The sequence below is a fragment of the Urocitellus parryii genome, chromosome 16, assembly GCF_045843805.1.
Source record: "Urocitellus parryii isolate mUroPar1 chromosome 16, mUroPar1.hap1, whole genome shotgun sequence".
NCBI lineage: Eukaryota > Metazoa > Chordata > Mammalia > Rodentia > Sciuridae > Urocitellus > Urocitellus parryii.
In genome coordinates, this window is record NC_135546.1 from 17,621,775 (window position 1) to 17,634,104 (window position 12,330).

Below are 12,330 nucleotides of genomic sequence, written 5' to 3' on the forward strand. Positions count from 1 at the left end.
TCTTCACTGGGGTCAACTTTATTTTTTCAAGATTATATATTTTGCCTTCAATGTCAGAGGTTCTGTCTTCCAAGTGATCTATTGTGTTGGAGATGCTTCCTATTGAGTTCTTAATTTGGTTTCCTGTTTTCTTCATTTCAAGGATCGCTGTTTTGTGTTTTTTTTTCAAAATCTCTATCTCCTTATTGAAGGAATCTTTTGCTTTCTGTATTTGCTTATGTAACTCTTTATCAAAATAATCCTTTGCTGCCTGTATTTGCTCTCATATCATCCTTTAATTCACAGAAAATTATGAACCTTCTCCCATTTATCCTGCTATTCTGACCATGGATTCTAATAATGTAGCATCTTTGTTTGGGGCACGTTCTTTCTTGGTTTTTCATGTTGTACATGCATCTTCCCTTCCAACTCTGTGTTTTTTAGATATATAGCCATGTAGGCTTATAGTGTCCCCAATGGGTTTCAATACATTTCTTTTTTAAAAATTTATTTATTTTTTTAAATACATGACAACAGTGGAATGCATTACAATTCTTATTACACACATAGAGCACAATTTTTCGTATCTCTGTATAGAAAGTATATTCATGCTAATTTATGCCATTATGTATGTACCCATTTTGTTATGCAATACAACTCTTAATACACATATATATCACAGTTTTTCATATCTCTGGTTGTATATAAGGTATGTTGGCACTAATTTGTGTCTTCATACATGTACTTTGGATAATGGTGTCATCACACTCCACAATAACTGCTAATCCTCTGCCTCCTCCCTTTCCCTCCAACCCCTCTGCCCTATGTAGAATTCATCTATTCCTCCCATGATCCCTCTCCCTACCCAACTATAGTCAGCCTCCTTATATCAGAGAAACCATTCAACATTTATTTTTTGGGTTTGCCTAACTTCACTTCTCCAATACCATCCGTTTACGTGCAATTGCCATGATTTTATTATTGCTGAGTAAAATTGCATTGTGTATACCCCATATTTTTATCCATTCATCCACTGAAGGCCTCTGGGTTGGCTTCACAGTTTGCTATTCTGCATTGTGCTGCCATTAACATTGACATGGCAGGAATCCAACATGGCGGCCGGCGAGGAAGCAGCGTCTCCAACGTCTCCACTTTAACGGGATATGAAAGACTCATCGAAACAGCTGCAGCCTAGCTACGGAGGAACTTCTACCATAACTTCCTTAAGAGGAGAGCTGCCGTGAACTGGTAGGTTTACTCGAAGTGACAGGTTGCCCCAGAGAAGTGGATCTTGGAAGGCCACGCGGGCACAGAGGTCTAGTCCCCCAACCATCAGCCGGCAGGCGGCTCCCCCTGGAGGCCTAGCTCTCGCCCTGGGAGAAGCGGCCCCACCCGCCCGCTTCCTAACCTGGCAGCCACAGCTACTCAGCGATAAAGGTGCCCACGTGGCGGGTGCAGAAGTTAAGTCCTGTAGACGCCAGCCACCTTTGCAACCCCCGGGAACCCTGAGTGGCTTGGCCCGCCCCGCCCGAACCGGCAGTCCTCCGCCATACGGGCTCCCCCGGGAGGCCTAGCTCTCGCCCTGGGAGAAGCGGCCCCACCCGCCAGGTTCCTAACCAGGCAGCCACAGCTACTCGGCAATAAAGGTGCCCACGTGGCGAGTGCAGAAGTTAAGTCCTGTAGACGCCAGCCACCTTTGCAACCCGCGGGAACCCTGAGCGGCTTAGCCCGCCCCGCCCGAACCGGCGGGTGCAGAAGTTAAGTCCTGCGGACGCCAACCGCCTTTGCAACCCGCGGGATCCCTGAGTGGCTAGGCCCGCCCCGCCGGAACCGGCAGTCCTCCGACATACAGGCTCCCCCGGGAGGCCTAGCTCTCGCCCTGGGAAAAGCGGCCCCACCCGCCCGGTTCCTAACCAGGCAGCCACAGCTACTCGGCAATAAAGGTGCCCACGTGGCGGGTGCAGAAGTTAAGTCCTGCAGACGCCAGCCACCTTTGCAACCCGCGGGATCCCTGGGCGGCTTGGCCCGCCCCGCCCGAACCGGCAGTCCTCCGCCATACGGGCTCCCCCGGGAGGCCTAGCTTTCGCCCCGGGAGAAGCGGCCCCACCCGCCCAGTTTCTAACCAGGTGGCCTCAGCTACTTGGAGATAAAGGTGCCCTCCTGGTGGGTGCAGAAGTTAAGTCCTGCAGACGCCAGCCACCTTTGCAACCCGCGGGATCCCTGAGTGGCTAGGCCCGCCCCGCCGGAACCGGCAGTCCTCCGACATACAGGCTCCCCCGGGAGGCCTAACTCTCGCCCTGGGAAAAGCGGCCCCACCCGCCCGGTTCCTAACCAGGCAGCCACAGCTACTCGGCAATAAAGGTGCCCACGTGGCGGGTGCAGAAGTTAAATCCTGCAGACGCCAGCCGCCTTTGCAACCCGCGGGAACCCTGAGCGGCTTGGCCCGCCCTGCCCAAGCGGCGGCGGGTGCAGAAGTTAAGTCCTGCAGACGCCAACCGCCTTTGCAACCCGCGGGATCCCTGAGCGGCTTGGCCAGCCCCGCCCGAACCGGCAGTCCTCCACCATACGGGCTCCCCCGGGAGGCCTACCTGTCGCCCAGGGAAAAGCGGCCCCACCCGCCCGGTTCCTAACCAGGCAGCCACAGCTACTCGGCAATAAAGGTGCCCTCGTGGTGGGTGCAGAAGTTAAGTCCTGCAGACGCCAGCCACCTTTGCAACTCGCGGGAACCCTGAGCGGCTTGGCCCGCCCCGCCCGAACCGGCGGCGGGTGCAGAAGTTAAGTCCTGCAGACGCCAGCCACCTTTGCAACCCGCGGGATCCCGGAGCGGCTTGGCCCGCCCCGCCTGAACCGGCAGTCCTCCGCCATCCGGGCTCCCCCGGGAGGCCCAGCTCTCGCCCTGGGAGAAGCGGCCCCACCCGCCCGGGTCCCAACCACGCGACCGCAGCTACTCGGCGATAAAGGTGCCCCCACAGCGGGTGCAGGAGTTAAGTCCTGCTGATACCAGCCGCGTTTGCAAGCCGCCGGCACCCAGTGCGGCTTGGCCCACCCCGCCTGAACCGGCAGTCGGCCTCCACCATCCGGGCTCCCCCGGGAGGCCTAGCTCTCGCTCCGGGAGCAGCCCCCTGCAAGCTAGGGGAACCTTTGACCCATCGGGAGGTTAGGCCCAGCAACCTGCGGAGTGATAGAGGTGCCCCTCGTACCTGCTGGGTAGGCGGACCTTTGACCGACCAGCAGAGCAGACCTAGGGCCTCCCAGCGTGGTAGACGGATCACACCAATTGGAGGAGGATCACAGCCACTACATGCCCTGCAAGGGTGATTATTCAACTATACAAGAGCAATATAAATAAATAGAGGGAAAATTTCAAAACACAACAGTTTCACCAAGCAGAAAGAAACGCCAGCAGTATGAAAAGACAAGGAAAGAAAGGACCACAGGCAATGCAGGTCAACTCAACTTTAGAAGAGGTAATATCTGCAACAGATGGAATGTCAGATAGAGAGATCAGGATATACATGCTTCAGATGATCTGGAGTCTCAAGGAAGACATGAGACAGCAAAATCAGATAATGAAAGATCACATTGACAAACAAATCCAGGAAGTAAAAGATCAATTTCACAGGGAGATAGAGGAAATAAAAAACAAACAAATAGAAATACTAGAATTACAGGAAAAAATAAACCAACTTAAAAACTCAATTGAGAATACTACCAGCAGAGTAGATCACTTAGAAGAGAGAACATCAGACAATGAAGACAAAGTATTTCAACTGGAAAAGAACATAGACAGCTCAGCAAGTCTGCTAAGAAACCATGAACAGAACATCCAAGAAATATGGGACAATATCAAAAGACCAAATTTAAGAGTCATTGGGATACAGGAAGGCACAGAGCTCCAAACCAGAGGAATACACAGCCTATTCAATGAAATAATACGAGAAAACTTCCCAGACTTGAAGAATGAGACAGATTCCCAAATCCTAGAAGCCTACAGGACGCCGAATGTACAAAACCATAAGAGATCCACACCTAGACACATTATAGTGAAGATGTCCAACATACAGAATAAGGAAAGAATTTTAAAAGCTACAAGGGAAAGGAAGCAGATTACATTTAGGGGTAAACCAATCAGGATAACAGCTGATCTCTCAACACAGACTCTGAAAGCTAGAAGATCCTGGAATAACATATTTCAAACACTGAAAGAAAATGGGTTCCAACCAAGAATCGTGTATCCGGCAAAATTAAGCTTCAGGTTAGAAGATGAAATTAAAACCTTCCATGATAAACAAAAGTTAAAAGAATTCGCAGCTAGAAAACCATCTCTTCAAAAAATCCTTGGCAAAACATTGCAGGAAGAGGAAATGGAAAATAACATTGAAAACCAACAATGGGAGGTAGGACAGTAAAGGGGGGAAAGTAGTCAAAGAGGATAACAAATCAGGTTTAGTAACATTAACAAACAAATATGGATAGAAGTACAAACCATATCTCAATAATAACCCTAAATGTCAATGGCTTAAACTCACCAATTAAGAGACACAGGCTAGTAGAATGGATCACAAAACAAGACCCAACAATATGCTGTCTACAGGAGACGCATCTGATAGAAAAAGATATCCATAGACTGAAGGTGAAAGGTTGGGAAAAATCATACCACTCATATGGACAGCGGAAACAAGCAGGCGTGTCCATACTCATATCTAATAAAATAGATTTCAAGCCAAAGCTAATCAAAAGGGATAAAGAAGGACACTTCATACTGCTCAAGGGAACCATAAACCAACAAGACATAACAATCATGAATATATATGCCCCAAATAATGGTGCAGCGGTGTTCATCCAGCAAACTCTTCTCAAGTTCAAGAGTCTGATAGACCACCATACAATCATCATGGGAGACTTCAACACACCTCTCTCACCACTGGACAGATCTTCCAAACAAAAGTTAAACAAGGAAACTATAGAACTCAACAACACAATTAATAACCTAGACTTAATTGACATATATAGACTTTACCACCCAACATCAAGTAGTTACACTTTTTTTTCAGCAGCACATGGAACCTTCTCAAAAATAGACCATATATTATGTCACAGGGCAACTCTTAGACAATATAAAGGGGTAGAGATAATACCATGCATCTTATCTGATCATAATGGAATGAAACTGAAAATCAATGATAAAAGAAGAAAGGAAAAATCAAGCATCACTTGGAGAATGAACAACAGGTTGCTGAGTGACATATGGGTTATTGAAGACATCAAGGAGGAAATTAAAAAATTCCTAGAGTTAAATGAAAACACGGACACAACATATCGGAATCTATGGGACACATTGAAAGCAGTCCTAAGAGGAAAATTCATTGCTTGGAGTTCATTCCTCAAAAAAAGAAAAAACCAACAAATAAATGATCTCATACTTCATCTCAAAATCCTAGAAAAAGAGGAGCAAAACAACAGCAAAAGAAGTAGAAGGCAAGAAATAATCAAAATCAGAGCTGAAATTAATGAAATTGAAACAAAAGAAACAATTGAAAAAATTGACAAAACTAAAAGCTGGTTCTTTGAAAAAATAAATAAAATTGACAGACCCTTAGCCATGCTAACGAAGAGAAGAAGAGAGAGAACCCAGATTACTAGCATACGGGATGAAAAAGGCAATATCACAACAGACACTTCAGAAATACAGAAGATAATCAGAGACTATTTTGAAGCCTTATACTCCAATAAAATAGAAGATAGTGAAGGCATAGATAAATTCCTTAAGTCTTACGATCTGCCCAGATTGAACCAGGAGGATATAGACAACCTAAACAGACCAATAACAATAGAAGAAATAGAAGAAACCATCAAAAGACTACCAACTAAGAAAAGCCCAGGACCGGATGGGTATACAGCAGAGTTTTACAAAACCTTTAAAGAGGAACTAACACCAATACTTTTCAAGCTATTTCAGGAAATAGAAAAAGAGGGAGAACTTCCAAATTCATTCTACGAGGCCAACATCACCCTGATTCCGAAACCAGACAAAGACACCTCAAAGAAAGAAAACTACAGACCAATATCTCTAATGAACCTTGACGCAAAAATTCTCAATAAAATTCTGGCGAACCGGATTCAAATACATATCAAAAAAATTATACACCATGATCAAGTAGGATTCATCCATGGGATGCAAGGCTGGTTCAATATACGGAAATCAATAAATGTTATCCACCACATCAATAGACTCAAAAATAAGAACCATATGATAGTCTCGATAGACGCAGAAAAAGCATTCGACAAAGTACAGCATCCCTTTATGTTCAAAACTCTAGAAAAATTAGGGATAACAGGATCATACCTCAACATTGTAAAAGCAATATATGATAAGCCACAGGCCAGCATCATTCTGAATGGAGAAAAATTGAAGGCATTCCCTCTAAGATCTGGTACAAGACAGGGATGCCCTCTCTCACCACTTCTGTTCAACATAGTCCTCGAAACACTGGCAAGAGCAATTAGACAGACGAAAGAAATTAAAGGGATAAAAATTGGAAAAGAAGAACTTAAATTATCACTATTTGCAGATGATATGATTCTATACCTAGCAGACCCAAAAGGGTCTACAGAGAAGCTATTAGAGCTAATAAATGAATTCAGCAAAGTGGCAGGATATAAAATCAACACGCATAAATCAAAGGCATTCCTGTATATCAGCGACAAATCCTCTGAAACGGAAATGAGGACAACTACTCCATTCACAATATCCCCCCAAAAAATAAAATACTTGGGAATCAACCTAAAAAAAGAGGTGAAAGATTTATACAATGAAAATTACAAAACCCTAAAGAAAGACATAGAAGAAGACCTTAGAAGATGGAAAAATATACCCTGCTCATGGATAGGCAGATCCAACATCATCAAAATGGCGATATTACCAAAAGTTCTCTATAAGTTCAATGCAATGCCAATCAAAATCCCAGCTGCATTTCTTGTAGAAATAGATAAAAGAATCATGAAATTCATATGGAATAATAAAAGACCCAGAATAGCAAAAACAATACTAAGCAGGAAGTGTGAATCAGGCGGTATAGCAATACCAGACTTCAAACTATACTACAGAGCAATAGTAACGAAAACAGCATGGTACTGGTACCAAAACAGGCGGGTGGACCAATGGTATAGAATAGAGGACACAGTAACCAATCCACAAAACTACAACTATCTTATATTTGATAAAGGGGCTAAAAGCATGCAATGGAGGAAGGATAGCATCTTCAACAAATGGTGCTGGGAAAACTGGAAATCCATTTGCATCAAAATGAATCTGAATCCCTATCTCTCGCCTTGCACAAAAGTTAACTCAAAATGGATCAAGGAGCTTGATATTAAATCAGAGACACGGCATCTGATAGAAGAAAAAGTTGGTTATGATCTACATACTGTGGGAGCAGGCTCCAAATTCCTCAATAGGACACCCATAGCGCAAGAGTTAACAACTAGAATCAACAAATGGGACTTACTCAAACTAAAAAGTTTTTTCTCAGCAAAAGAAACAATAAGACAGATAAACAGGGAGCCTACATCCTGGGAACAAATCTTTACTCCACACACTTCAGATAGAGCCCTAATAACCAGAATATACAAAGAACTCAAAAAATTAGACAATAAGACAACAAGTAACCCAATCAATAAATGGGCAAAGGACCTGAACAGACACTTCTCAGAAGAGGACATACAATCAATCAATAAGTACATGAAAAAATGCTCACCATCGCTAGCAGTCAGAGAAATGCAAATCAAAACTACCCTAAGATACCATCTCACTCCAGTAAGATTGGCAGCCATTAGGAAGTCAAACAACAATAAGTGCTGGAGAGGATGTGGGGAAAAGGGCACTCTTGTTCATTGCTGGTGGGACTGCAAATTGGTGCAGCCAATTTGGAAAGCAGTATGGAGATTTCTTGGAAAGCTGGGAATGGAACCACCATTTGATCCAGCTATTCCCCTTCTCGGTCTATTCCCTAAAGACCTAATAAGAGCATGCTACAGGGACACTGCTACATCGATGTTCATAGCAGCACAATTCACGATAGCAAGATTGTGGAATCAGCCTAGATGCCCTTCAATAGATGAATGGATTAAAAAAATGTGGCATTTATACACAATGGAGTATTACTCTGCATTTAAAAATGATAAAATCATAGAATTTGGAGGGAAATGGATGGCATTAGAGCAGATTATGCTAAGTGAAGCTAGTCAATCTTTAAAAAACAAATACCAAATGACTCCTCTGATATAAGGGGAGGAAACAAGGACAGGGTAGGGACGAAGAGCTTGAGACGAAGATTTTCATTAACAGGGTTGAGAGGTGGGAGGGAAAGGAAACGAGAAGGGGAATCGCATGGAAATGGAAGGCGATCCTCAGGGTTATACAAAATGACATATAAGAGGAAAGGAGGGGTAAGACAAGATAATTCAAATGGAAGAAGTGATTTACAGTAGAAGGGGTAGAGAGAGAAAAGGGGAGGGGAGGGGAGGGGAGGGGGGATAGTAGAGAATAATACAGACAGCAGAATACATCAGACACTAGAAAGGCAATATGTCAATCAATGGAAGGGTAACTGATGTGATACAGCAATCTGTATACGGGATAAAATTGGGAGTTCATAACTCATTTGAATCAAACTGTGAAATATGATGTATGAGGAACTATGTAATGTTTTGAATGACCAACAATAAAAAAAAAATAAAAAAATAAAAAAAAAAAAATAAATAAATTGTGGAGACTGGCCTTGAATTTGTAATCCTCAGCCTCCTGAGTTGCTGGCATGTGCTTTCATAATCTATCTTTGCTCCCATATTTTTCAATTTTTTTGTTGTCCAGGGCTTGCACATAATAATACTCTTGCCACTGTACTGCATTCCTAATTCTAAATTTCTTTTATCTAAAACATTTAATCTTTATTTTTCCCCCAGCCTAATTAATACATAGGTTGTGAGTATTGAACTCTGTAGTAGTTAGGGCTCTTTCCATTCTAAGCAACTGAAATTAAAGTCAAACCAATTTAATCATAAAAGGAATTAGCTGGAGCTTATAATTGGAAAATCCAGGGTTTTTTTTTTTACTTTAGTTATTGTTAAGTCCTGGGGGTTAAATCACTTATTCTCTCCTCATTTTTCCTCTTAGTTCTACATTTTTTTAAAAAATGTTGGCCTCATTCTTTGATGCTAAAGGACAAACTCTTTCCCATGATAGGAAAAACAGTCACTGGCTTCCAATGTCTTTTTTTTTTTTTTTTAATTTTTAATATCTATTTTTTAGTTCTCGGCGGACACAACATCTTTGTTGGTATGTGGTGCTGAGAATCGAACCCTCTCTCAGAGTAGCTGCAACCCCCTCTTTCAGTTTTGGCCCTACCTCTCTGGTTTAAGCCACTTTTTATTTTCCTCTTCATAAATGGGGATTGAACTCAAGGGTGATCTACCACTAAATTATATCCTCGGCTCTTTTTATATTTTACTTTTACTAAATTGCCCAGACTGTCCTTGAACTTGGTGATCCTCCTGCCTCGGCCTCCCAAGTCAATGGTATAGTAAGTCATGCATCACTGTACCCCGCACATATTGTCTAACTCACACCATCAAGCATACATCTCTCCAGGACTGGAATATTGCATTTCTCCTTTCATAGCTAGATCTTCAGTGCAAAGCTAGTACTCACTAAATATTTACTTATTTCATGAATGATGGGACTCAGAATGGATTGCAGTGCAAACATTTTGAGTTAGAGCTTTTTTCCTACAATGTTTGAAGTATGATTTTTACAGCTATTGGGATAATTAACCCTATGAAACTATGCTGTACAAAAATCAAAGGATGTGGGGACTGAGAAAGCACCTTGGTGATATGAAGTTACTAATAACATTTGAGTAGGTGATTTTGGAAGAACTGGAGGAAGAATAGACAAAGTGTCAGGCTGGAAAGGATTAAAGAGAGAGGGATGAGGAAAAAGAGACAAGCATATAGATTTCTATTTGGGAAGACTTTATTTCAGGGGAGCGTATTTATTTTGTATTGCTGGGATTGTAACCCAGAGCCTTGAGCACACCAGGCAATCTCTCTACCACTGACCTAAAACCAGCCTCTTTGGGAGAAGAATTTAGAGGACAACTACTTTGAAGAAGATAACATAGTTGAGGTAAGAGTGTGCTGATCAACATGAAGAGAGAAGACTGACAGTAAAGAGGTGTCATCTTTTCATTCTAAGAAAAACTGGGTAAATATTATCACAATTAACAAATTAAATTATTTTATAAAGAAAAAAAAAAAAAAAAAAAAAAAAAAAAAAAAAAAAAAAACATTGACATGGCTGTGACCCTGTAGTATGCTGTTTTCAAGTCCTTTGAGAATAGTCCGAGAAGAGGAATAGTGGGATCATATGATGTTTTCATTCGCAAATTTAGAAGGAATCTCTATACAGTTTTCCATGTTGTTTGCACCAATTTGCAGTCCCACCAGCAGTGTATGAGTGTGCCTTTTCCCCCCACATCCTTGCCAACACTTGTTGTTTGTCTTTATGATAGCTGCCATTCTGACTGGAGTGAGATGATATCTTAGAGTGGTTGTCATTTGCATTTCTCTAATTGCAAGAGATGATGAACTTTTAAAAAAATATTTGTAGATTGATTCTACATCCTTTCCTGAAAAGTGTGTGTTCAGGTCCTTGGCCAATTTTTTGGTTGGATTTTTGTTTTTTTTGGTGCTCAGCATTTTTAGCTCTTTATATACTAGATATTAGTTCTCTATCTGATGTGTGAGGGATAAAAATCTACTCCCAGGAAGTAGGCTCTCTATTCACCTCAGATTATTTTTTTCTGAGAAGAAACTTTTTAGTTTGAATCCATCCCATTTTTGCTTCTTGGTTTTAATTCTTGTGCTATAGACATCTTATTAAGGAAGTTGGGGCGGCCTAGCCCCATGTGACGAAGATTATGGACTACTTTTTCTTCTATTAGATGCAGAGCCTCTGGTTTAAATCCTAGGTCCTTGATCCACTTTGAGTTGAGGTTTGTGCATGGTGAGAGATAGGGTTTTAATTTCATTTTTTTGAAAATGGATTTCCAGTTTTCAAAGCAACGTTTGTTGAAGAGGCGATCTTTTCTCCAATCCATGTTCTTGGCACCTTTGTCTAATGTAGGATACTTGTAATTTTGTGAGTTAGTCTGTGTGTCCTCTATTCTGTACCATTGGTCTACTGGCCTGTTTTAGTGCCAATACCATGATGTTTTTGTTACTATTGCTCTGTAGTATAGTTTAAGGTCTGGTATAGTGATACCACCTGCTTTGCTCTTCCTGCTTATAATTGCTTTAGCTATTCTGGGATTCTTATTTTTCCAGATGAATTTCATGATTGCTTTTTCTATTTCTATGAGAAATGTCATTGGGATTTTGATCAGAATTGCATTAAATCAGTGTAGTACTTTTGGTTGTATGGTCGTTTTGATAATATTAATTCTGCCTATGGAAAACTAAGGTAGATCTTTCCATTTTCTAAGGTCTTCTTTGATTTCTTTCTTTAGGGTTCTGTAGGTTTCATTGTATAGATCTTTCACCTCTTTCGTTAAGTTGATTCCCAAGTATCTTATATTTTCTTTTTTTGATGTTATTGTAAATGGGGTAGCTTTTCTTATTTTCTACTTGAGGCTTTGTCCCTGATATACAGAAATGCCTTTTTAAAATGTGTGTTAATTTTATATCCTGCTGCTTTGCTGAATTCATTTTTTAGTTCTAGAAGTTTTCTGGTGGTGCTTTTGGGGTCTTCTAGGTATAGAATCGTATTCTCAGCAAATTGTGCTAATTTAAGTTCTTTTCCTGTAGTTATTTTTTTTTAATTTCTTTCATCTGTCTAATTGCTCTGGCCAGTGTTTCAAGAAATATGTTGAATAGAAATGGTGAGAGAGAGCACCACTGTCTTGTTCCAGTTTTTAGAGTGAATGCCTCTAGTTTTTCACCCTTTAGAATGATGTTGGCCTTAGGCTTAATGTAGAGAGCCAGTATGATGTTGAGGTATGTTCCTGTTATCTCAAGTTTTTCTAATTTTTTGAACATGAAAGGGTGCTGTATTTGTCAAATGGTTTTTATGTGTCTCTTGAGATGATCATATGATTCTTATTTTTAAGTTTATTGATGTGATGAATTAACTTTATTGATTTCTATATGTTGAACCAACCCTGTATCCCTGGACAAACCCCACTTGATCTTGGTGCACGACATTTTTAATATGTTTTTGTATTTAATTTCCCAGAATTTTATTCAGAATTTTTGCATCTATGTTCATTAGAGATATTGGCCTGTAGTTTCCTT

General features: G+C 41.5%; 1 protein-coding gene across 1 annotated transcript in view; it reads left to right on the plus strand.

Annotated features, from left to right (window-relative positions):
• Window positions 1–12,330, plus strand: part of LOC144250601 (uncharacterized) — a 114,648-nt gene that overhangs the window by 88,336 nt on the left and 13,982 nt on the right. Inside the window, exon 2 of the mRNA XM_077793505.1 lies at window positions 11,986–12,033. Within this exon, the coding sequence (XP_077649631.1) occupies window positions 11,986–12,033 (48 nt within the window). The remainder of the gene's footprint in view (window positions 1–11,985; window positions 12,034–12,330) is intronic.